At 42.0% G+C, this 25,429-nt stretch overlaps 1 protein-coding gene across 3 annotated transcripts; it reads right to left on the bottom strand.

Annotated features, from left to right (window-relative positions):
- Positions 1 to 707: 707 nt before the first annotated feature.
- hgfa (hepatocyte growth factor a) lies at positions 708 to 25,316 on the bottom strand. Of its 3 annotated transcripts, none has more exons than XM_071501531.1 (18): positions 21,158 to 25,316; positions 17,520 to 17,682; positions 17,238 to 17,350; positions 16,471 to 16,585; positions 12,871 to 13,013; positions 12,543 to 12,663; positions 12,235 to 12,353; positions 10,021 to 10,192; positions 9,730 to 9,881; positions 8,809 to 8,902; positions 7,515 to 7,654; positions 5,867 to 5,899; positions 5,520 to 5,628; positions 5,346 to 5,420; positions 4,383 to 4,520; positions 3,941 to 4,047; positions 3,693 to 3,826; positions 708 to 3,446 (listed from the first exon to the last, which is right to left on the bottom strand). In XM_071501531.1, the coding sequence occupies exons 1-18, from the start codon at positions 21,219 to 21,221 to the stop codon at positions 3,270 to 3,272; spliced, it is 2,169 nt and encodes a 722-aa protein (XP_071357632.1). In that variant the 5' UTR covers positions 21,222 to 25,316; the 3' UTR covers positions 708 to 3,269. The 3 variants fall into 3 exon arrangements, 2 of the variants coding, with proteins under 2 accessions (XP_071357632.1, XP_071357633.1); XM_071501532.1 differs by having other exon boundaries at positions 9,730 to 9,863; XR_011694086.1 differs by having other exon boundaries at positions 3,307 to 3,446; positions 3,964 to 4,047.
- Positions 25,317 to 25,429: the final 113 nt, after the last annotated feature.

Here is a 25,429-nt window from a genome sequence, read left to right as displayed (position 1 = left end):
GGAGCAGGACCCCTAAGATGGGAACAACCAGACTAAACTAGCTCCAGATTGACCCACTACGACAGTAAAATGCTGCTGACACATTGATACATCAGTCTGACAAGTCTAATAATGTCATATATCACAATATAACAGTCACAGGGGACATTTTTCTGCTGAGTGAGTACTTTTGCTTTTGACACTTTAAGGACATTTTACTAATGGTATTTCTGTACTTTTACTCAAGCGGGATTTTGAATACAGACTTTTACCTGAAATGGAATATTTCTCCTTCTAACGACAGAAACAGTTTAACCTCAATACAATAGTTTGACACAAACATTCGTCTTACATTTGGAGCGTTCACTATAATCTTATCTCCAATTGAGCAACCAAAAGTTTCAGAGTTGCTGAAAAGCTCATCCCAGTTCAACTGTATATCACTTAAGCCTGGGATGTCCAAATCTGTTATCCAAATGTTTCTTAAGGCATGTTATTATTTATGCTCTACAGTGGTTGTATGGATAACCTCTGTTGCTTTCAACAACTTAAGATTATTTATCATACACTAGAATCTGTTGCTCAGAGCGATATAGGGAGTAAACTGCCAAATACTGGGTAAACAGTTTCTGAGTGTGTTGCAGGCACCGTCCTTACAACATATTACACTGGGGAAAATGTCAAAAGACAGGAACGGAGGTACAGGACACAACTACACAACATGTGATGTCAAGTTGTTTATTAAAATAGGAATAATACAAAGGCTACAAAATTCAAAAAAGGTCATAGATATAAACAAACTAACACAAAATAGCAGCTGTTATATTTAAAGTTTACATCATACAAACATATAAACAGAATGATCATGAAGTAAAAATACTTAAGTATGATATTTACAAAAATTACAAATCGTAATTTACAGGCTATTTACATCAAGGTAAATTAAATAACAGTTACAACTCCATAAGAGCATGGTTGACAACAAACGGATCAATTTACAACACAGTTACACGATCTGCCACACAACTAAGAACATCTGGAGTTTGGTTTCATCTGTGTAATCAGCCAGTCGTCTGTAACGAAGCTTCCCTCCATAGACCTTCACCTTGGCTGTAACCTGTGCGAGGCGATTAGAGGATAGCTGGATATTGTTAATGTATGTACCATTTTCCACGTGGTATTCAGCACAGTCATCTTGGAGCTGAGAAGGAGAATTTCACGCTCTAATTCTCTTAGTAACAGCCACACAAACACACCAACTCTAAAATACACTGCTGTCAGTGAATGGGAATCGCAGGGCCACCGGGTCATCGTAGGGCTATGATCTGACCAACTACTAAGTTTTACCTCATCAGAAATTGTGGTAAACAGGAGTTTTTTTTCCTAGTCTGACTACAGTTAAAAACGAATCTGAAAGTGTTGATCTGACTTTAAAGTAACATTAATTATATTCATAATAGACGAGTGGTCATTTACTTTATGAAAAGTGGCCAGCAGGAAGCCATTGATTTCACATCACCTGTAGTGGTTTGTTCCTTACTGTCTAGACTTCATCGTAGCCAAAATAATTGTACCTGAACTTGTAGTTTTTTCTTTATTCTTTAAATAAACACATTCTTTTACACATCTTTGACTGTTTTTTTGTGTGTATATACCTGTACAGTGGATGCATGTTCAACTTTCACTTCCTTGTTAAATGCTCCCCAAATAAAAGAGATCCAAATTTAGAAGAAGTTAGAAAACTAACAACGCGAAAGAAGCACCCTAAATTTAAGATGTTTGACTGTATAAGGCATACTGTCCATGGCAGGTTATTTTATATTTCTGTGGCTTTAACCTGGGGGTCAAACGTGCACCCCATCATTACGGGGTCTTTAATCACTCTCAGAATAAAAGAAACGAAAACCAGGCATCACACCAAAATCTGGATTCATCTTGGATATCTTCTGCTGATCAAAAAAATAAATATATCTAACTACTGCGCACAAACTACCAGTCTCTTTAAATATCAAACATAATCAGAGGCAGGACGAAGCCAATCTGACATTACCAAGTGAACCAAAAATATTCAAGATCTATAAGACCTATAAAACCTTACAGCACGGCAGAAACATACTCAATAAATCTGCAGTTATGTACATAAGGAGTCACTTTCCATGAAATAAAAAAAAAAGTATAAAATATCCTACTGACCACACACAGCCCGCCAGGGGCCACAGTTCCCTCCAAACTGGAGACCAAATAACCATGTTATATTTGGCATGGCTCTTCTCTCTCTCATGCTTCAAATATTAGCATAAGATTTGGAGCAGTTCGCTCAGTCCTACTTAGACCCTCTCATGGGGAAACTAACAGTTACAGCTAACTGGGGAAAAGGTAGTCCAGCTACTGCACACAATTAGCACTGAATGGTTTGCCAAGGCTGCTGCAGTTGGCTTTTCAAGCAGCAATAGTGTATTTTATATACTTAACCACTGATATATCTGAAGCCAGTTGCAGGTTTGGATTTAAACACTGATTGGGTTCATCATTATTTTGCTCATAGGGACTTTAGTGTCTGTAATACTGATTTTAAAATGACGTTTTCACACATATATTTTCTTCCTTTTTTGGTATGACATTAGTTTTTTGTTGGATATCTTTAGTCACTGTGATATTTGTAAGGTATCCTAAAACTTAGTATATTTGTTTGCATTATGGAACACCATTTCTGTCCATCCACATCCCTTGTGTTGGAGGTAAAAAGACATTTTGCAGTCCAGCTCAACACATTTAAAAAAAAAAGAAGAAGAAATCCCAGAGTCACAGGAGGTTACCTTGAGTGGTATCCAACAGGGATCTGGGTTCTGTCCATATTCAAGTATATTCCAGGAGATAATACTGAGTCACATGTGTCATTCTCATTATCTTTGTTTGCATGGCTTCAGAAATTCTGAACATGTCAAAATACAATTACTACGCCATCCATGTGCCTGGGACTTTGGTTGTAAAAATGGTATTAAGGCGAACAACCTGCATGTCTTCATCTGCAAAGTGGAAGAATGGGTGGGATTCCATTTTATTATATCCAGTCTTTAACCACTAGTCTCTGTCCTCTCTGCAAAATGACAAATTCAGCCACAAAATCCCAAAAAGGCCACTTTCCATAAGGTGATTTTCCGAATTTCTCCCTCGTGGTTCGTGCTGGAAAGGTCATGGAGAGGTCTTGGAATTTTCTGGCCCACAGTCGCCCCTCTTCTCGCAGGCTGCGGTGCAGACCTGCATGGAGCTGATTTTCACACCGCAATATTTTAGTTCCTCTCCGAACTGGGGTAAAGTTTGAACACTTTATATATCCACTCTGAGTAGAAAGCAACGTTGACAAAAAGTGCAGGCTGCGATGAGGCACATTTTGTCCTTTGGATGCTCACACCGATGATGACTTTGCGCTCATGTTCCTGGCAGACCAATGGACCACCATTGTCTTTCTGCAAGAGAAGGGTATAGAAACGGCACATTAACAATGATTACCCTCCTCTGTACATGTTCAAACTAGACCAAATATGATGGAAAAATTGTAAACCATTTTCATTGGGACTATTTCTTCAGCAGAAAGTGAATCCAAAGAAAATGAGATATCTAGATGCTGCCATGGTATTTATTATGTGGGTATACTCTACATTCATGTTGTATTCATCTGTTTCATGACAAAAACACTGATTTGTGACACTTACATCACATACACCTTCTCCTCTCTTGCCGCCAGCACATATTCTGCTCTCCCCAGCATCCCCTTTGATTTGTGAGCACATGTCATTGTTGACCATAGGCATGGTTACAGTGTTCAGTGCCTCATCATATCCTGTGTCTGAACAGAGGAGAATACACAAAGCAGTGAGTGATATGGGTGACACATGTCTTTTTGTTTGAATAATGCTTGAAATGGAAGGTGGCATGTCCTATTGGTGAAAGAAGGCAGTACTTTTGGTTTCCCCCCATCCATACATGGTGCAGTTGGTGCCTTCGGTGATGTGACAGTCTTTTACTGGAAGATGAATAGTGGAGGCACCCTCTGACACAGGCGCAGGACTGAAACAAACATTACACCCAATCAGGTATAGTCACTTATAGAACAAACTGTATGCAGATGAATAAATAGCCTTTGTCATCACAGTACTTCAACATATAGTGGGTTGTGTACGGAAGATCAATAAAAATCAATGAAGTAAAATCATAAAAATTAGTAAATTTGAACTATTTTGCAGGGGGATGAAAAGAGGTTTTTAATGTATTTAAAAGGGCCAATGTTAATCAAATGTCATTTGCTGTGGGTGGTACAATACAAAAGTTCCCATTAAGAAATGTTCTGCTCTAATATTAGGATTAAACATAAGTGGAAACCTCATGTGTTGATGAGGACTTACTCTGCTAGTTTCAACATAACCAGGTTGGATCCTTCTGGGCCACAAATCAGGCGAGAGATGCGTAGTCTCGGGTGTCTTGAGGACTCATTGAGGTGTCGCAGACCAACCTGCACGCTGTAATCCCTGAGATCTGGAACGCTGATGACCACAAGGACCAGACTTAGATAGAAACCTACAGGATTTGTGACTTGCAGAGTGGGCCGCCACTCCACAAGGAATGATTTCACTAGCCAGTGATTTGATTAGGTTGAGTGATCCATTAAGGAAAGCATAGAGAACACAAGCCCTGCTTAGACCTACGGTGGTCTCACTTTTAGATATTGCCAAGACAATGCAGTAATCTGTGTTATAGTACTGCATTTGGTCAGTCAAACTATTTACAAAGAGTTTGAACATATACAACAATTTTAAACACAAAATTCAGTTTTCATCAATGTACAAGTCATATTTTTATAACATGCATAAACCTTGAAGGCAAAAAGCAAGAAAAGAGGAAAAGTTTTGGACAAACTGTGATTCACTCCACAGCACACGCTGCAGCTCAAAGTATCAGCTAAAAGCTGCTGATCTACACCATATGTAATACTTACAGTACTGTACATTACTACAGAGATAGGGGGGGTTTCATTAAAGCCACTACTGCAGATGACAAAGATACTATATGCACAGTATATGAGTGGCTCTGACAACTGCAGAAGTTAAACAGATCTCCAGTCCAAACTATTTTGTTCCATATCTCAGGTCAGGCCTGTCGGGGAGGGGGTCTCAGTGAACAGGATCCAGCCTACATCTTCACTTTAAACAATATTCAAAGAAGCTTGAATATTGTGTTTGACAGATATAGAGTAAATGGGAAAAGGTAAATGAGAAAAGGATTTTTGGTGAAGGTGAAGCGTGACACAGAATAAAAGGGATAAGTTTCAGAAGAGGGACTCCCAGCAGTATCTGAGAGTGGAATATTACCAGGAGGTGAAGCACTGTTGGTCCGTCAAAACCCAGTCTTCTCTGATCAGTGAGCCCCCACACAAATGAACCTTCCTAAGGACATTTCAGAAGACAGTTTTGTTCAGTACACAGGGTAGCATAAAGAGGGATGAAGCATATTCTGTAAAAACAACAAGAAATGAAATGACTCACTCTCTTTGGATGCTTACAACCCAGCTGCCATCTGTACCTCGCACTTGATGCCCTCCAACTATTCTGGTGTTAATATGCACGAAGCATGATATCTTGGGTCTGCTTAGAGCTAAACAAGGAGACATTTTTGATACTGTATGTTAGATGGATGTATTATTTGCATTTCAATGGGAAAAGGTTTATTGAAACATCAAAAGACAACCATAAAATATGATTTGTTTAGTTAGGTAAATGACAACAGACGGATTTGATATAAAGAGTTAAAGGAAAAGGGGCGAGATTAGAGATAAGAAGAGGAGGAAGAGGACTAGACTGGTAAAAGCCAGATAAGCAAAAATGATACTCACTCTTTGGCTGAGGAGCCACTGTAGCTGATTCACCTGATAGAAGTAAAGAAAAGCACACTAGTAAGAAGAGACGCCACAGCAGCGGAAATAATTCAGACCTCTGACCATACATTGACACAAAAAGCATGAAACCTCATTGAAAAAAGACACCTTTCTTTACTTTATAAAGACTTAACTCGGAATCTGAGTCATTGTTGGAGGCTATATCAGTTAGCAACCGCAGAAAATAAATTTGCTCAAGACCTAAGAAACTTCATGGAAGACATGTTTTACATTATGGAAATTATTGTGCAGGCATTCAAAAGAGGCTCTTCAATGCGACCCGATTGAAACCAGCCAAAGAAAATGCTGGGTCCAGCTGCTTGAGTATGTGTTTTCTCAAATAAAAGGATGGCAGCAGTGACCTGCATCTGTTTGTTGTTTGAGCATCACATATTCTCTGCCAATTGGACAAGACCACAGCTAACACATTACGTAAGCCACCAGCAAAGCTCTACAAAATAAAAGTTATGACATTTTAGTTGGAGTTGATAAAGGCTGTAAAGCTAAATCCCTTGTGTTATTTCATAAGAGTTTTATTCATACACCAACACTGTCTTCTTCTGTATACTAAATGCCAATGCATGCTTTTTCAGGAGTGCCGTTTGGACAGCATGAAAGGCTCATGATATATGTACTGTGTCTATAACTAGAGGATTAAAGGAGTCAAGGGGGCTAATCAGGACCACACTGTTCCGGGCTGACACTGGAATAACTTCCTCAAGAACATAAATATAATTAAACACGGGGACACTTTGGGAGGTTATTTTATTTTGAATGTTTACAAGAAGCGGAAGAAGCATTAACCTCAACAAGTGCTATCAGACTTTCTGCTGACTTGCTTCACACTCGAATATACCTTCCCTACTGTTCATGGGCTTAATTGCATGTTCCACACATGCATTACTTTCTGATGACATGTGAGATACAATCCTATGAAGACATATTTTAAAAGCAAGTGATATCAATCACTCACCAGGCAAACTGTTTGCTACTTGTAAAGGCAACATTTTCAACATTTCTGTAGCCTATTTTTCACTTGTACCAATAAACTCTGCGAAACAAACACACAAATTTTCACAACAAGCTTCGAGCTCTATTTTCGAAGCCAGACTTTTTTTTTTTTTTGACTAGTGAACAATGCCTATGATTTTGTTCTGAAAAACCTTCGACCTACACAACCCACGCCCTCATATCTGTCCGGTGGCATCAGCCAGTTAGCTTAGCTTAGCACAACAACTGGCAACAGCAACTGGCAAATCCTCCTGCCTGCACTTCTAAAGCCTGTTATATCTTGTATGTTAAATCTATACAAATATTGTGGTTTTACAGGTTCGTTGAGTCTTAATGCTAAGCTAAGCTAATCAACAGCATATTTACCATACAGACATCAGAGCAGCATCTATGTTTTTTTATCTAACTCTCAGCAAGAAAGCAAATAATAGTGAACTACTCCTTTAAGGGTCTGCTAAATAGATCACTAAAGAATTGTCCTATACAGCATGTGCATCATTTACAGCCTGCTAATATTTATGGCTGACATAAAACAGATGTATCTACTGTTACAGAGATAGACACTAGAGGAGACAAGGTTATTTAAGCCACTAACAGTGCTTGAGTTTGCAGTAGTCCCAGGCCAAGCGGTTATTTGGATTGGTGTAACACCAGGGGCCATGCTTGTCCCGGTCTGGGTTCCGGCAGTAGTTCTTCTCCAGCCCTACATGGGATACTGTAGAGTGAGAATCCCCACTGTAAAACACACAAATACAGATTCTCATATTCCATTTGTTATTTTGCACACAATGTATCAGAACTAACACTAGCCCATGTCTCATTTCGATTCGCACACACTCTAAAAACACACAAGTATGTGCATACATGGAGTCGCACACTCACTGATATGCACATACGGTACATACACACTGTAAGTAACCATGGTATGCCTGGAAAGTCTGACTCTGGCTTTCCTATAGTGCAATGAATCCTCTGCATTTACTGCACTCAGCCCGTAGAAGGAGAGAGTTGTGTGCAGAGTGCTCATGGGAGCTTGAAAGTATGCACTCTAAGCATTCAGCAGGGCTCAGACCAGTAGGAGCCACATCCTCCATGGAACAACTTGGTCGTGCTCCTGATTTGTAGGAATTCACATCTTATTGCGTGTCTTTTCGCAACGTCCCACTTGGCTCGACAAGAATTTAACGCAATCTTCTAAGATGTCCAAAATATACCTGAAAAGCAATTACGAGTTAAAAATAATACAAAGCAATAGACAACAATTTGTCAAGAGGTGAAGATAATTCCACTTCCCAGGAGAATGTTAAACAAGCTGTAGCTCTCAGCAGTTTTTCCTGGGATGACCCTTAACCTTGAGCATGGTAGACTCGCTGGCTGCAGTCTACGCAAGGGAGCTGATTGGCTTTGATCTACCTTCCTCAGAAAGCACTTCCTGGGGGCAGGGGTCAGCTCTGGAACATGTCCATCTGTCTGTGCCATTTTGGCTTTTAAAATTCCTATAAATTAAGTAATTCCAACATCCTGACTTCAGCATGAAGCAACAACCCTGTAGTGGGCAACCTCTCTGTCAAGATGGGTCACTTGGAGAGCACCCCAGGGTTTCCTCTCGTCAGTTAGATGAATAATAATTGGGCCTCATATTGACCCCTGAGGAACCCCTGATTTCCTCTCGCTGTTTGTTTTCACTGCTTAGCTTCATTCATATGAAAGGGATTTTCACAAGGCAATGGGAGCTAAGTTGTCAACAAACACTCATCAACTGAGCTGAAAAGAATGTCAGCCTCTCTAGGAAACATTTCCAGCGTTTCTAGGCACAGCTGAGGCTTGGCTGGGAGTTCGCAGGAGGAGCAACACAACTAATTTATATGGGGAATAAATGGGTTTCTTACCTATTTATGTGATGTGACCAGTCTGCACAGGGAATCCCAGAACGAGTTGTGGATAAGGTTCCCCGGTATGTCTCCCCGATTTCTTCATAACACTCTGAAGAAAAACAGGATAAAGTTATTTCAGACCACCTTGTTAAATATTCCCAGGAGTGTATACAATTACTGAGCCCAGCAGTTTGTCAAACACCTAAAAGAAAGGGAAAAGGGATTCTCAGAAACACACACTCATGCATGTACAGAGACAGAAAAGGGATTTCTCTTTGTGGTTTGGATCAATTTAATGTCACATTCCCCATTGTAACTGCTGGTTCTCATATGTAATAGAAAATTTAGACCTTACTATGTCTTTGCTTAAACAGAATCAGGAGGGTCTATAGTAACTAACGGACTGGCCACTTTATGACATGTGTGGTCTTCTGTAATGTGAAGCAGAGAAACATGGGAAATGACAGCGAACAATATTGCCAAAGTCTGACGCTTTTGTTCTTCCATGAAATGGAATTCACTGGGTAGCACGCTGCCAAGTGTCCCAGTCCTATGGGAGCAATACGGAAAGTGTCTGTGTAATTTCACTTCGAAAAAACATGGGATGTCTTTTCAAGCATCTGTAGTTCAGTATTTCATGATTCAAAACATAACTTACAAAGAGATTTCAAGAAAATATTTGCCATTCTTTTGAAGATTGGAACCAGGAAAAGTCTTTAGTAGCCTTAAAGGAATAGTTAGTATTTGCTTTTTTGCTGAGGGTTAGATGTGAGGATTAATACCGAACTCATGTCTGAATGGTAAATATGTAGCTTAGCATAAATAGGGGGAAACAGCTTGCCTGACTCTGTCCAACATCTTTAATACTTTGTGTTTATCTGTACAATAACCGATGTCACACTGTTCCTTTAAAACTGAAGTTGTACAATAATTTACCTATTTTTTGTGTGGCCTCAGCATCACACCTGGGGATGTGGGTGCAGTTGGCTATCCTCTGATTAGGATCTGTCGTGAAGCACCATGGGTAATCTGCGCCATCAGGGTTACGGCAGTAGTTCTCTCTCAGGTCTCTGTAACACACACACAAGCTACAATTTAAATGATGGTGCTGATGACCGTGGTTTTTTCCTTTTGGCGTTTCAACAGTTAAATACACAAAATCACCTCCTTGACACAGCAACAGAGAGAACTGATCCTGTCAGGAGCCATGAAACACGCATTACTCACTTGCACTTGAAGTTCTGAGGAAGAAATGAGTGGTTATGGGGGAACTGAGAGTCCCAGCGCTGACATGTCACACCCTCAGGAGTGACATTCATTGTGCCTCGGTAATCTGTGCCCTTCCCCTGGACACAGGATGTTGTTACATTGACATCTGCCTCCTCGCTGGAGTCAGACTCTAGCAGAAGAAGAAAAAGACACAGAAACTGTAACCGTGAGTGTAGACATGAGAAAGAAGGCAGAGAAAAAATTTGCTAAAGAGAGTACGATGCAAAAATTGAAGGCAGAAAGAAAGGAGGGAGAGAAGGAGGGAGATATTAATCCCCAGAAGAATGTGTCATGTTTAACCTAGAGACAGATGATCAAAAACAGTAGCACCCCCCCTCCACTTCCTCGTCTCAACTGCGATAGGAACCTTTCTGTGTATTCATAACACTGGTGCCCCACATTCTTGCACGTAGGGACATCCACAACAACATGCAGTCATTAAACTTGCTGACAGCACACAAAGTCACAGGTTGTTGTAGGAACTATGGGATCATGACGATGCATACGCCATTAAACAACTAAATTCCGTTTCTGGTGAATTTGTTTATTGCAGCCCAACCAAAGATATCACATCCAAGCCAGTCTGGCTGGGGCAACTTTATCCACCGGAAAACTATTCCAAACATCTTCAGATGGAATTCTGCTTTTCAGCAGAGCAGGAATAGCAGCACATAGGGAGCGACTTCTCCCCTCCAGAGTTCTGTCTCTGTTTCTTTAGCCTTTGACAAATGAGATCGGAGAAGATGGAGGAGGAAAGGGAATGTTTTGAGGCAGAAATGAGAAGGCGGGTGGAAAAGAGGGATTCTTTGGCTTGATGTAATGCATGCCAGTGTCTGTGTGCACTGTGTAGTACAGGTCAGTGGTTTTTATCTTTCTGAGGGCAGGCATTGAGGGATACACACATCTGGACAAATGCAGATCCCCCGCCCTGGCTGTAAATCATAACATGTACTGTAAAGTACATGTGTGTATGTGTCTGACTGAGACAAAGAGAGATGCTCTGTGTGTTTGTGGGTGAGCATGTGGGGATGTTTCAACGTGAAAAAATGAACAAATTCTCCAAAGGTGTGACCTCTTTGGCATCAGTTCTTTTTCCTCTGTCTTTTAAATTATCTATGAAGGCTAAAGTTATCTACACTACAGCTCTGTCAGCCTAATGTGATATGTGTGAAGTGAAGTTACATTAATTTTGCCCTCATCAAACTCAAAAATTGTACAATATCAAATACATTAGGTGCAAGTGATGATTATTTTTATTATTGATTAATGTGTAGATGTTTTTACCATTAACCAACTATTTGTGCAGTCACCATCTCAGTTTCCAAGAGCCCTACAAGTCTCTGAACTCTACTGGGGGGATGGGACACCACTCTTTTAAAAGATATTCCCTCATTTGGTGTTTCGATGATGTAGGCGGAGAGTGTTGTCTAAGATGCCCGTCCAAAATCTCCCAGAAGTCTTCAGTTAGGTTTTCATTCACTGATCCCCTGAGCCCTGCATAGAAGCATCTGCAATTGTTTTGCTCTTCACACATTTGTCCCTTGTCTATATCTGCCATGATTTCAAAAGCCAATGTTCACACCACTAAAATGACTATTAGACCTTGTAGTGGCTGTGTGAAGCCTCACAGTATAGTAGCCTCTATTGTAGTCCTCCACTTCATAGCCCCTTGTCATCTTTGAGTGGTCTCAATAAAACACGTCTGGCTTCTCTGAAGTCAGACTTTCCCATTTACAAACAACCTATTTACTCTTCCTTGTTGAGGTAGGAGGATTTGAAGCCAAGCACCACATGAAACACCCAGCCGGGTAAACAAAAGTCTTATGAGACTCTGCAGGGGAGAAGGGGGACATTTTTGCTCCGCTGACCGCAAGTGCCCAAAAACCACAAAAGTCCTGTTTGTAACCAACCCCCTGGTGCGCTTTCTGGTAGTAATACACTGGCATCTGTCCCTCCAAAAACCAAGTCCATGTTTGAATCTTACAATGGATTCCAATCTGTGATAACAAACTGTGGTAAGGTTGTGAAGGTGTTATACAGTGAGAAAAAATAGCAACACAAGAGTCATAAATCAGACTACAACAATAATTTAGTGTTCTGCTGATTTGTTGAAGACTTTGTCCACAAAGCCCAAGCCCCAGATTTGTGTAAACACAGAACATAGGTCCGTACCACACACAGTGATGTTGCAGTACTCCCATGGAGTTTTGGGATCCATGGTGTAGCACCAGGGACGGAGACGATTATCCGGGTTACGGCAGTAGTTGTCTTTCAAATCTTTGTCCCGATACCTGAGAGAGGAAACAGAGAGGACACAGAGAGGGAAGAAAAAATTAGGAGGGAGAGAAGTAAGTCATAACAACTGGTGAGGTCTACCTCTCTCGAGTATTAGCGTCATTTATGTAAGCATCTGTCATGGGGTGTGTGCTGGTGTTGTCCGTGAGAAAGGTTAGTGTGTGATTATCGGCTTTGCAGCTTACTTTTTGGGCTGGAAGTGGTGTTTGTGAGGCCTTGCCGAGTCCCATCGCTGGCACTCCCTGCCGCTCTCTGTATGGTCCATTTTGCCCCGGTAATCCTCCCCATTACACGTCATACAGACTTCTGTCAACAAAGAAACAACATTTATCGAAATCTTCTTTTAACTAGGAATGAATGCAAACAAAAGCTATGACTTTTAGAAAGAAATAAACCACATAAACCTCGATGAAATGCTCAATCGCTTGTCACTCTTTGCTTTCTAACATGAACCTGAGTTGATCTGGCTGAATCTTAATGTCCTGTAAGACCAGGTGTTTCGGAGGGTCTTACCCTCTGAACACTGTGGTATGCCACACTCCTCAGCTCGTACATTGGGGTCTGTGGTGTAGCACCACGGACCACCAGGATCGTTGTTGGGATTCCGACAGAAGTTCTCCCTCAGGTCTTGCATTGGGTACCTATCAGGATAAAACCTACAAGGGAGTAGACACATTTATTGAAAGTGTTAACTGATACTGTAAGCTATATAAATAAATTTTAGGGAGTACTTGCACACTTGGCTGCTCCAGTAGTATATACAGTACCTGCCTGCTGGTGCTCTCAGTAACAAACCAAATAAATTCAGAAGGCATTTACATTAAGATGTATGCTTCACTGTGTGAAATTGCGGCGCCTTCAATGGGACCAGGCTACATTTTAAATCCTGGAATGACCAATCATAGCAATCGTATGCAAAGTAAGACAATATGTTTCTCCTCTCCAGGTTTGCACCTTTTGCATGATCGCCTTACTGATTCCTACCATATCCCAGCTCCCTCATGTGTGTCTGTCACAGCACAGTGACCACCAACAGCACAGAACAACGCTACGAACCACTTGGAGCAGCCCAAGCAGGTCATTTACTGGCAGCCTTTGAACACGTTTAAACTTAATCCCTCTCTGTCAACTGCTACATCACATCAGTGTGAACAAGAGACTGTGAGACTGTAAGAAAAATAACCTGGCTAGTCCAAACATATGGGATGCAACAATGGGGAGCGGCATGGGATCCCCGTACTAAATGGACGGTGTGTGAAATTCGTCTTCTGTCAGCGCAGGATGATGAAAAGCTGGCATGTCAGCACCCCCTGATCCATGCCGACCACATTACCACTCCCACCCAGGGAGACAGAGAGGGAAGACAGGAGAAAAAGTTTAGGGCACAGGGGAAGGGTGAAGAGAAACAACTGAAGTGACGGACTTAAGTGCTTAAAAAAGAAAAAGTGAGCTCAATGTATAACTGATGATGTAAAGAGAAAAAAAAAACATGTGCAGGAAAAAAAAAAAAGACACAGAAAGGGAACCAGAGTCCACCCTCCCTTCAGCAGCTTGTCCGAACAGCCTACCCCAGGCAATGACTCTTTTCTTGGGAGAGTCTGCTCTGCTCTCCCCTCTGTGCCCTGGGGCTTACGCAAGGCCTCAACACTAATGCACAACATCATTCAACCCAGAAGTAGAAGAAATCTCAGGCCTTAGACAAAAAGAACGGGAGTGCAAAGAAAAGGGGGGGGGGTCTTCCAACCATATAGTAATAGCTAGTGTCAAAATATAACAGGGTTAAGTCTAACACCAATATTTCACTTATGCATTTAACTAAAACAAAACACTTGTTCCCCTCCAAAAGCAGCACACTACCGAGCGCCAAAACTCACATCTGTTGTGTGTAACTCACAAGCTCAGGCTCAATATATTTCTATCATACTACAGTATTCTTAATTTACAAATGGAATTACAAGGTTCATCATGTAACAAAAAAAAAAAATTAAAAAAAAAAAGGACTGCATCTGGTGAGAGTCCGTAAAAAGCCGTGGCATGGGAGCAAGTTAACCATAATGATGTTGTGCTAACAGATGTTGGCCAGTTATTCATCTCCTTGCCAAAGTCTGCTCCCAGCGGAGCGCAGGCAGACACTATGCACACATGCTTCGCTCTCTGGGCCGGCTACACATATTGGCTAGATTTTGGAGATCACTAAAGATGAAATCTAGACCTGAAGTAACCGCTGCGAAATGTCTCGCAACATGCACCTGGTGATTGTGGAACAAACAAGGTCATGCTTCACTGCTACAGCATCCAAAGAAGTAACATATTCAGAGATCAATGTGAGCAAGCGGGGGCTTCGGGAACCTTAAGACATTAATAAGGATTTCTGGAAACAGGGTGCAACAACTGAGGCGTCCTGAAAGGAATTGCTTTGGGAAGAGAATTAGATGAGAAGATCAACAGCAATTTTCGTCTGAAGCTACAGCCAGGAGAGGGTTAGCTTAGCTTAGCTGAACTTAGATCAGTCAGTGGTTACCATCGGACGAGCCATGCTAGCAGTTTCCCAGTGTTTCCAACCTTTCTGCTACGCTGAATTAACTAGCTGTTGGTGGAAACGTCAAACTTCACGAGAGAAAGCCAATGAGCGTTTTTTTTTTTTTTGTTTTTTTTTTTCTTTTTCCAAAATGTCTACCTTTTCCTTTAAGCAGAACATAAAATCCAAGCTGCAGGGATGTGTTTCTGGAGTTAGCTAAGTGGGCTAACAGACCTCCCAGTGGAAATGCGTAGAAAAATAAATGAACGTCTCTATGGGGATAAATAAATGGCTGCGATGTTATCTATTATTGTTAATATGAAAAGAAATTTTCCATTCCATTCCTTTCTCCACGCTTGGCTGCACATCAGTGCACACTTCTCTCAGAGCCTCGGTTCGAACACTAAATATAGACAACAGGTGGAAGTCCCATTCCTGGAAGGGAACCTCCTGAGAAATCACCCCTGCCCCACGGTGAGCGGTCAAGCATGAAAATAATAGTTACCTGAAACTCAAATGGTGCGTGGTTCATTATGGTGGTAATTCTCACACAGCGGGACAGTCCCATGTTAGGTAACCCCACAGTGGCACTAAATCTCCCTTAAGTAAAGCTCCCTTTGACCCTTTTGAAAGTTAAAAGTTGTTGACAAGCCGGGGCAATGCTGTCGGACGCTACACTTGCTGTAGGAGACTGAGAACATGTGTCAAATAAACAATGGCAAAGGACTCCTAAAGTGAAGAAGTGCTCCTGGAAGGGGAAGAGAGGATCGGGTGGAAAGGAGAGAAGAAGATGGGGACCAACACTGCCATATGTTTTAATTGTCGGAGATCAATGGACTTGTAGTTTCTCTCAGTATGTCAGTGGCTTTGTGTGCTCAGCTGGGCAACAGACACAACATGACTTCAGTCCATAAATTTCTGCACTTTCTGTCTTTCATTCTGCCTCCCCTCTGTACTTCTTCAAACTCTTATTACTCTGTCTCTCACCCCCGCCCCCTCCACATCGCAGTTAAAACATCTTGCAGCTAATGAGCACTACTAATGAGATGCTGGCACAGAACCATCTTTTCAAGTCACTGATCTTGCCTCTCTTCTAGCAGAAAAAAAAACAACAACAACTTTGGGATACACCTGATGGCCTACAGTGTAGCAAAATAAAACCCGGCCTCATTGGGGAGGACATCCCTGCATGTGTTGAAAGAAATCTGACTTAACTCTGGATAAATGTTCAACTGTCTCAGAGCCTCCACCTTCCTTTAACCCCTGAGGTGCAAGGGGATGATCTGGACATCAGTAAATCAGCTGCTGGGGCCTGTTCAGCATCAGACACAGACAAATAGAGAAGGAGCATCCAGGAAGGTGGTGAAAGCCTAAAGATTAGAGATGCTGGCTTCAATGGCTGCAGGAATGTGGCCAGGGGAAATGAACAATTAACACCTTCTCCTCCCTAAAAACAACTATTGGCGTGCCGCCGAGCAAGGCAGCGAATGCTCAAGGTGACAAGAGAGTGTTTGTAACCGTCACCCCTCTCATGTTCCCACATAAAAATGCACTTTTTTTGTTGACTGTTTTGGGTTAAAGAGGAGAGGACTTACGTGTGCTCATTGATGTTATTATCTGACCAAGCTTGGCAAGTGATGTTTGACTTCGTCCAAGACCTCCTTCCTCTGTAGTTGTCCTTGGTGTCGATGATACACTCCCTTATATAATCTAAGCAAGGGCAAAAGCATAAAGAGCATTTGAAAACATCCATTCATGTTTTCACTTTGAAACAAACTGTCCCTGTGTACTCTTTGTGCGCCAGTTTACACAGCTACTCGGCCATTAAACATTGATTTGCTGTCGCTGCCTTGACCACCTGGAATATATTTTCCCATGTATGGTCAATAAGACTTTTTACAGCATGTGTTTTAGTGTGTTCCAGCTTGTGTGTTATTCCCAAAACAGACAACTCCCTGAAGTTCATTAAATGTCACCGGGGGGAGTTTCAGTAAATTTTGCTGTAAATTCTAAAGTGCTAGATTCCACAGCCTGCGCTTGAGAAAGCCTTTTGCGCTCTGACTGTAAACAATGAATTTTTTTTGTTTACACTCCACTTAAGTCTGCGGCATGTTTATGCGTGCGACTACCCCCACCGGGGTGATTAAACAGGAGGGGTGGTGTTGAAGTGGGTTGGTTGCTTTTATTGTGTCAACAGAAAAACCAAAGACCTTTAAATTCGAGGAGCCGACTTAAGAGGCACAACCTGCAATCACCAACACTTTGCCTGTGTGAATCCCTCGTTGCACCTGGATGTTCTCATCAGAAAATCACTCCAGTTCAAACTTTAAACAACGCTTCCTCTGAAAATGACGACATTCACCTTTTTTTTCGTACAGAGTAAAGCTGACGTTGGCTTGCTTCTTCACACCGAGGGTGAAGCGGTCAAAGGGAAGCAAGTGGCATTTCCTGTTGTGCCTTTGGAAGTTGAAAGCCCTGCAGAAACACACGGGAAGTAGTTGAGAGATGTCCAAATTGATAAACAACAAAAATATGTAAATACTGCGTCTATACAGCAGAAGAGGAGGAGCGAGAGGAGCATGGCCATGAGAAAAAAAAAATGCGATGGGCTGCAGAGACAAGAGAAAAAGCAAGTGTAACTCACCTACAGTTGAAGTTTTTCTTGACCTTCTTGCACTTTCGGGCGCAGTGTTCCTGCGATCGGCTGTTTCGTACCAAAGGCGACTGAGGACAGTCTGTGCAAACCAGCATGTGGCTCTCAGTCTTCTCATACCTCTGTAACGACTGATGAGTCCTTCTACAGAAACCTGCAAGAACATGAGAACATAACATAAGAACACCCATCTGCATGTTTTGGTGCCGACATTAGATTTCATCATGCCATACTGTCAATGTACAGTATTTTAAACCACTTACATAACCAGTTTTCTATATTTCCTGTCTGTATCTATGCTATCAAGTAAATGACAAAAAATCTAAGAAACATGTGGATTTTTTTCATCTCTTCCTCAGTGACAAAGCATTACTCAAATACTGGAAGGCATGGCCAAATGTTTCTCTGCTGCTGTCAAGATGCTGGGGATGAAGACGAACTTGTCAAAGGAATAAGAATATTCCTCCTGGTTGTTTGAGTATTGGTTTCAGGGTTTTGGCATGGAGGAAGTGGAGGTAAAATGAAACATTGAACCTGGTCGTCCACTGTCAATGAAAGCATCCTTCAAATGCAGTTTGCTTCATGCTCCAAGTTTGCTGGCATGTTCGCATCCACCCTGCTGAATCACGCCCAAGCATCTTTGTGCAAAACAACCGGACCCCTCAAACCTCCGCAGCTCGTGAGAGGACTTTTTCTTCAGATCCTGCTTCAGCTGTGCCGGCCAAATCGAGGTAACAGACTAGTTTATGTGTCAGAAAAGCTAGTATGAAGTGTGTCCAGGATCAAAGCCCAGCTCAAGATGCCCCCCAGCACTCGTGCATCAAACCAGGGTAGCTGCCTGAGAAATGCAGTGTGGGTGCTGAACTGTGAAGACAGCCAAGAAAACAGAATGATGTCCATCCAACAGGCAGACGTGCTTCAGTGCCGCAGTTTGATGCTCATGAAAGCATATCTCATATTTTACTACTTTCAAGAGCCAAAACTCGGCTTTTTTTAAACAGTTTTACTGCTTCATTGCATTTGTTATGCTAAAGTTTTATGTTATTGTTGATACATTTAATGGCTATCCGTGATTCCTACAGAAACCCGCTGCAATAACCTGCATTCATGACTCTGTAAATGTCATGAAAGTCTTAACAGAATCCCTGCCGTTTAACGACAGTGACATTTAGTTTCATCCTTTTCATTTTGAGCAACATTTATATTATATGGGAACAAAACAAGATGCAATCAGCATCCTGTGTCCTGGGAAAGCATCGACGTCTCTCATCATTTCTATTAATAAAGTTTTATGTATAGGTTTTATAGTCAGTCTCTGAGCTATTGGCACCCAACACACACTAAAAACATATACATTTGTTCCACAGTGTGTGGAAAAATGCAAAACTGTCAAAGGTGCAAAAGGACATATTATAATTCATTCTTGTTTAATTTATAGGCCTTTGTTGAGAGCCATTTCTTTGGAAGAGGGACATCAAAAGAGAATTATACCATTGCAAAGACGTAGCATAATGTATAAGAGATCCAAGTGGGTTCAAAAGCAGGACAAAACCATATTTTAAGCCTAAATCCTCTGTGATACAAATCATTCATTTTTACCTACTGGAACAAGTTAAGAGCCCATCCTTCAGTAGAATGGAGCTCTACTGTAAATGCTGTATCTACGGGCTACAGCAAGATCTTCCGATGCATTATGTGTTTAGTTACAATAGTTTTCCGTTTATAATTAGGGGCAAGTGCAACATAAATCACGCAAGAAAATCTCATGCTACTGAGTTACAGCAACATGCTCCTGCGCCAAGATCCGACACAAGACGTTGTGTGTGTACTTAAGATATTGTAAACTGTGGAGCGTTTAGAGGCTCCTCGTGGTTGAAAATGGTTTTCGGGGAGGACGTGTTATTAATGTTTGGGCTCCACTGGACCACATCTGGCACTCATCACAGTGTTGTTCCAGCCCTGATGTCTGGCCAGGCTGCTCAATTAGATTTCACTTAGTCTCTTCCTCTCCTTGCAGTCAGACTGCTGCTATCTCCAGATCCCGAACATTTGCTGAAGTTGGAGATTATAATAAAAGGTGCTCGATGGGCGAGCAGGGGAGACGTGACATTTAATGAGAGGAGGCAGCGATAGCTTCGAGGAACAGGTCTGAGTATCTAGTTCAGGTTGAAAATGTGGACAGGAAAGGTGAATAAGCAACACTCTGACCTTCCTCAGACACTTCCACTTTGGTGCACTTGAGCAAATAACTTAAGTGTCAGCTGGATAAGTATTTTACCCAAGCCTTCCTGTCAAACAAGTTAAATTAATAATCACACAATGTATCAGTTTTAAGGAAATGTAGAGAAAAGTTGTATTATATGAAGAACAGGAAAGTAGCAGGTTAAAGGTGCACCTCTGTCTGGGAATTAAACAGACATTACATCTGCTTCAGAGAGCGCAATATGTGGAACTGGGCTCAGCAGCCAGATGTTACCCCCCCCACCCCCCCCCCCCCACCCCTCCCCCCCCCCCCCCCCCCCCCCCCCCCCACACACACACACACCTTTTCTATCTCTCTACCGGGACAAACGCACGAATACCACAGTCCAGGGCGCGCGTTTTACTTTCCCCAACTCCAGGGCGCTCAGGGGTCAGGGTCGGCACCCCTGGAGGTGGCAACTATGGATTCAGTGCTTTCCTCAGTGACATGTCAGCGGGGGGTGTAAAAGCCGGGGCAGTCTGTGCAGCCTCCAGGTAGTCAGCGCGGCACGGATGCGCTTAAACGACTAGTGGTCGTGTGCGCGCCCCGAGGTGTGCCGCAACATTACAGGAGCAGCTCCGCATCCCCTTAGAGGCTGGCGTCAGTCCAGCAGATGCAGGAGTGTCTATTACTGCGTTGACCATGACCCATATAAAAAGTTTAATGACGAAGCAGTAACACCAGCAGATGTACTTCAAACCAAGCGCTCTGGCACGGGTTTGTACCCTCAGGCAGCGTGTCCTCATTCTGCATGGGAACACTTTTCCTTAGGCTACTAAATATGATTACACAAAACATTTTAAATGCATTAATTAAACTGTTTTTTGTTTTTTTTTATATCCACTTGTTTACTGGCCATTAGAGCCAATGGCACAAATAGTGGAACCTCCAGTGGAAAGTTACATTTTTTAAAGTTATGAAATGTTTGGTAACTCTCCCTGATCTTCCCTGATATCCTCGGGCAGGTTCATTACAAAGCAAACAGTGAGCCCAGCCAATGCACGACAGGACCTGTGCTTAAGTTCAGCGCCACTCATTGTCACCGACTGCAATTAAAAAGTGATTATGTTTACATGAAATACATGTTGAATCCAAGCTGCTTTGAAGCAAGTCCTGATTGACAAAATACAGTTCACCAACATGAGAATTTGGAGATTTATTCTTTTTGCCCACTTTCCTCACTTGTTTGATTTATTCTTTTTTAAATCTTCAATGTAATCTTCTTGACTTCTGTTTATTTCTCATTTTACTACATAAACAATACGCAGGGGGGGGGGGGGGGGGGGGATGAAACACTCATATAAGTCTCATTATAATAAGAGACAAATATCAATCACAGCGGACAATGCAGATATTCAGCGTCTCCTAAAAGCTCTTCACCTCTTACCTGAGTCCAATGTGGTGACCACAACACACACCAAAGCGTGGTAAATCCATGCGTCTGTCCTCATGGCTGGGAACTTGGGAGCAGGTTAGAATCCGACGGACTCGGTGCTTGTGTGAAGTCCAGAGCAAAGACTCGCCTTCCCCTCACAGATGCCACTTTTCCAACAAACCGCACGTCCTCGGTTCAACCCCCTTTTACTGGAGTTTGTGCTCCTCTCTGTCAGCGTCTCTCCTCACTGGTGTCAAGTCCTGTGGAACAGACTGCACAACTTCCGGTTGGTTTTTTTTTTGTTTTTTTTTTTTCCAAAATAAAATCGGATGCTTAATTGGAGACATTTTTCAAACATTAGTCTGGTGAGATTCAATACTTTCCTACTGTCAATCAAAACCGATTAATCCTACAATCAATTATGGCTTAATGTCTACCATAAACCAACAGTTCTCATCCAGTGTGCATTAATCTGCATCTAAAATGAGTCTCAAAGAAATACAGTTTTTTAATAAAAACTACCCCACCAAAATAAATAAATAAATACATTTAAAATAAAATGACTACAATGCAAATAGTTTTACTCTAAATTGTCCCAATTATCAAAAGCACTTCACTTAAATAAGAATGTAGGATTACATTAATCACACTAGTTAGTCAGAATAAACCAAAAGAATAATCCAGTTGATCTGTACACCGCCCAGTTTGTGCAGTTTTAAACTGAAACTTTGTGATTCGCTTTTATTTTGAAAGTAACAGTGCTCAAGTAGCAGTCATATTGTATTCTGGCTTAATGAACTGCTTGGGAGAGCACACGACACCTCCTTATGTAAGATTTATAAACTGTAAATAATGACTTTACTAATGATTAATAAATCATTTAATAATGCTTTGTAGATCAGTTGTAAATGATTATCAGTTATAAATGATTACAAGGGCAAAACGACAAAAGCAGGCTGTGAAAAGTCTCTCTGGCTGCTGTTCATCTTCTTGTGTTGTCTTCTTAGCTCTTCAGTTCATAAGATAAACCACTTCAATAGTCTTGAATAAACGTGGTACTTTACACATTGACTCTTTTACAGCAGGTGGTGATGCTAAACCAGACATGGCACCGAGAATGAAGTCGTGGCGGCAGTAATGGTGCTGTGACTTGGTGCCATGAAAATAATTTATGGACCTGTGTTGGGGCTGGTGGTCGTCAGGCGGGACCTTTTTAACAAGATCCTCTTTCTTTCTCTCCTCTCTCGCCTCACTTTGGCTCGGCTGAAAAGGCAGACGGGACTCTTTACATGGTGTGCCAAAGAGCACTCGGAGCAAAGCAGTGATTGCGTCCTCAGTGGATTAGCCAGTTGCAAAATACCTAATGCAGTACCAGACATAAAACATATACAAAACAAGCAGAAAATCGGCTAATGGATTTATTTACAGGAAGGCACTGCACTAAATCCTGATGACACTGAACTCTGGCCAGCTGGACATGCTGACATGAACAGGCCCTGGGTTTTCACAGTGCTCGAAAAGTTTATGCACATCAGGACAACACCTGACTATTTTCAATCTGTGCCGCCACTTGTGAGTAGCCTCTGTCTAGGACTAATATGCCCAATAAAGTGACAAATCAGGAAACTCATCTGCACAAACCCCATTAATGCCACACAGCAGCATGACTCAGCAGGGTCAGCTGTTCTCATGAAAGTCAAATCATGACAACGATGAAAAATATCAAACAGGGACTGAGGGAATATTTGTCCTGCTGGTCAAACAATCCCCATGAGAGAGAGAAGTCTGGGGGTGGATGGACAGTGCCAAGAGTCTGTTCATGGTTTATTCCAATGCCACATTACACTGACCTAGTAAAGCCCCTATAAAGAACAATTGTGTTTGTATTATATAAGGATAGCATTGCAGAGGGCAAACTACAGCTTGTAATATCCTATATCTTTATTATAGGTATATTACAGTGATTACAGGAGTTTTAAAGCACCATAAAGGTCAGTAAGGTCACTATAAAGACAATATTAAGCACCACAGACACAGAATGCATCCCTATAGGGACATTATAACACAAGAAGAGTGTGTGTGTGTGTTTAGGAGGGGCAGCTGGAAGTGATCCAATTTAGGTACCAGCGTACAGGACTTTTGTTGGGCCCTAACCCTTACTTGACAGGAAATCCACACTTCAGCCGTTAACGGGCGGCGGACTTAAAGCCCTCCTGAGAGAGCAGCAGGGGGAAGAAATGGTTTGAGGTAAATGCCAGACTCCCAACTCTCTCTCATTAAGACGCGTGCAGGTCATTTCATTTTTCTTTGGTCCCTTTTCTTCCCTTTGGTCTGCGTGTGTGTGTGCCCAGGAAAGTACCAGCAGGTGTAGAGGTGTGTGTGTGTATGTGTGTGTGTGTGTGTGTGTGTGTGCATGCTCAGGGGCTGCAAACAGCGGCTCTAGGCCCTGGCAGCAGGCGCGTAGCTGCACTGTGCACCATACACACATCACACCCGCAACGTCAATCAGTGTCAGCGAAAAGAAGAAATCCAGACGCTCTGAAAATCTGTCTTGGAGCAAATTTTTGTAGATTGGTACCTTTTGAACTACAGCTAGCTCTGTCCCATGTGTTTCACAAGCCTCAGGTAAATAAGTGAAGTTTGACAGCTGATTATGCATCAGGGGAGAGGATGTTGGAAGTGGGAGTGCTCTTTCATAACAGACCAAAGCAATGGGAGTATTAACTTCCATGATTTATGTTTTCACTCAGAGCCCCAGGCCCATCGCTGAGGATTCCAAAATGTCAGTCATTCTGCGGCATTTTTAATTACACCACGGGACGTTTGGTAGCGCTATGATGTACGAGACTGATGAGCAACTTTATTCAAATACTAACTCAAGATGTAATCAGTGTGACTGACATCGATTTAACAACTGCCAGTAACAATATGGTCCAGTTCTTAAGGAGCATAATTACACGCTACTTCTAATCAGATAGCAAAGTAATTCCCAAATGATTTCCAGGTAATCTGCGATCCCCCTGAGCAAATTCTAGCCGTCTCCTGTCGTCACAGGGATACTGAGACATAACTTCCATGATTGTAGCCTTGCTTTATTTGTGATGATTACTTCAACTGTTCCTGCAATTCCCAGTGTGGTTACACGCATACTGTACACAAGTAATTTCACTCTTGCATTCTATCTACAGAAATGGCTTCAGGTGCATTTTTGGTTTTCTTGCGCTGCATAGGCAACATTAGCCGTTATTCAGAATCAAACGTAATCCGTGTCCTGTGGTGTCACTTCTTCTCTAGCACTGAAGTTAGCATGCTAACCAGCTAGCCCTGGCCCGCTCAGACTGTCTCGTCACTTTCTGATACCGAGTCACTGTAGCGTCCAGCCTGCCCTGAAGAAGTCTCAGAGGGTGTATTATGACCTCTTTCCTTGTAAACACAATGATGCCTCGAACACGAGGTAAGAGTGGAGAGTAAACAGCTGTTCATGCCAATGTTGGCTATGTAGCAACAGCAAAACTTAAAGCTTCTTTAACTGCCCCAGTTTTTTTTTTAACGTTCTTTGAGCTAGCGTGCATTATTGTCTGTGGGTTGTTTCAAAGTGATCTGCACACTAGCTGACACCCCCCCAACCCGCAATGAACGCAAACATATGATATCAGAATAGTTTATAAGATGTTAAAAGCACATAAAAAAATCTATACATAGTCTTTAAATGTTCTATGTCTCTAGTATTAATTTGTGTGTGGCTTTTTTTCTTGTTGCATTCCATCTCCTTTTTTTTTTTTATCTTTTGCTTTCTCTCTCTTCATGACCACATAAACACACACCTATTTCATGACCTGCTGAGCCATGTAAAGAGGTGTGGACAGGGGAAGTTAAGAGGAGGGAGACCCAGAGAGTTCATCATCAGGGAGAGCTGGGAGGAAAGCAGGTTTCTGAAACCGTCAGCTCCCAAGGCCAGAACCTGTCAGCACGCACAAAGTGCTGCCCTGTTTGACTCTTTTTCTGACTTGCTCTTTACAGCACGATGCCAACATGTGCGACTCTGAGATAAACTTGTTTTTACACACAGCTGATGTGCTTATCCGGCTTCAAGTCTTTGATTAATGATATCATGAGGCAAAATATAGTTCAAAGGGTCAAACAACCAATGCATGAAATTGCACTGTGTCTCTTCGTTCTTTGTGGGAAATAAAAGTTTAATGTATGCATACTCAGCTCATATGCATATACACTTAATGCACCAAATATTTAGTATTCAGATTTTGAGTTGCATTCTTTTTTGGA

The sequence above is a fragment of the Trachinotus anak genome, unplaced genomic scaffold (assembly GCF_046630095.1).
Source record: "Trachinotus anak isolate AG129_WGS33_773 ecotype Australia unplaced genomic scaffold, CSIRO_AGI_Tana_v1 ptg000018l, whole genome shotgun sequence".
Lineage (NCBI taxonomy): Eukaryota > Metazoa > Chordata > Actinopteri > Carangiformes > Carangidae > Trachinotus > Trachinotus anak.
Note: the sequence above shows the minus strand (reverse complement) of the source record. Positions and strands in the feature narration are given on the sequence as shown.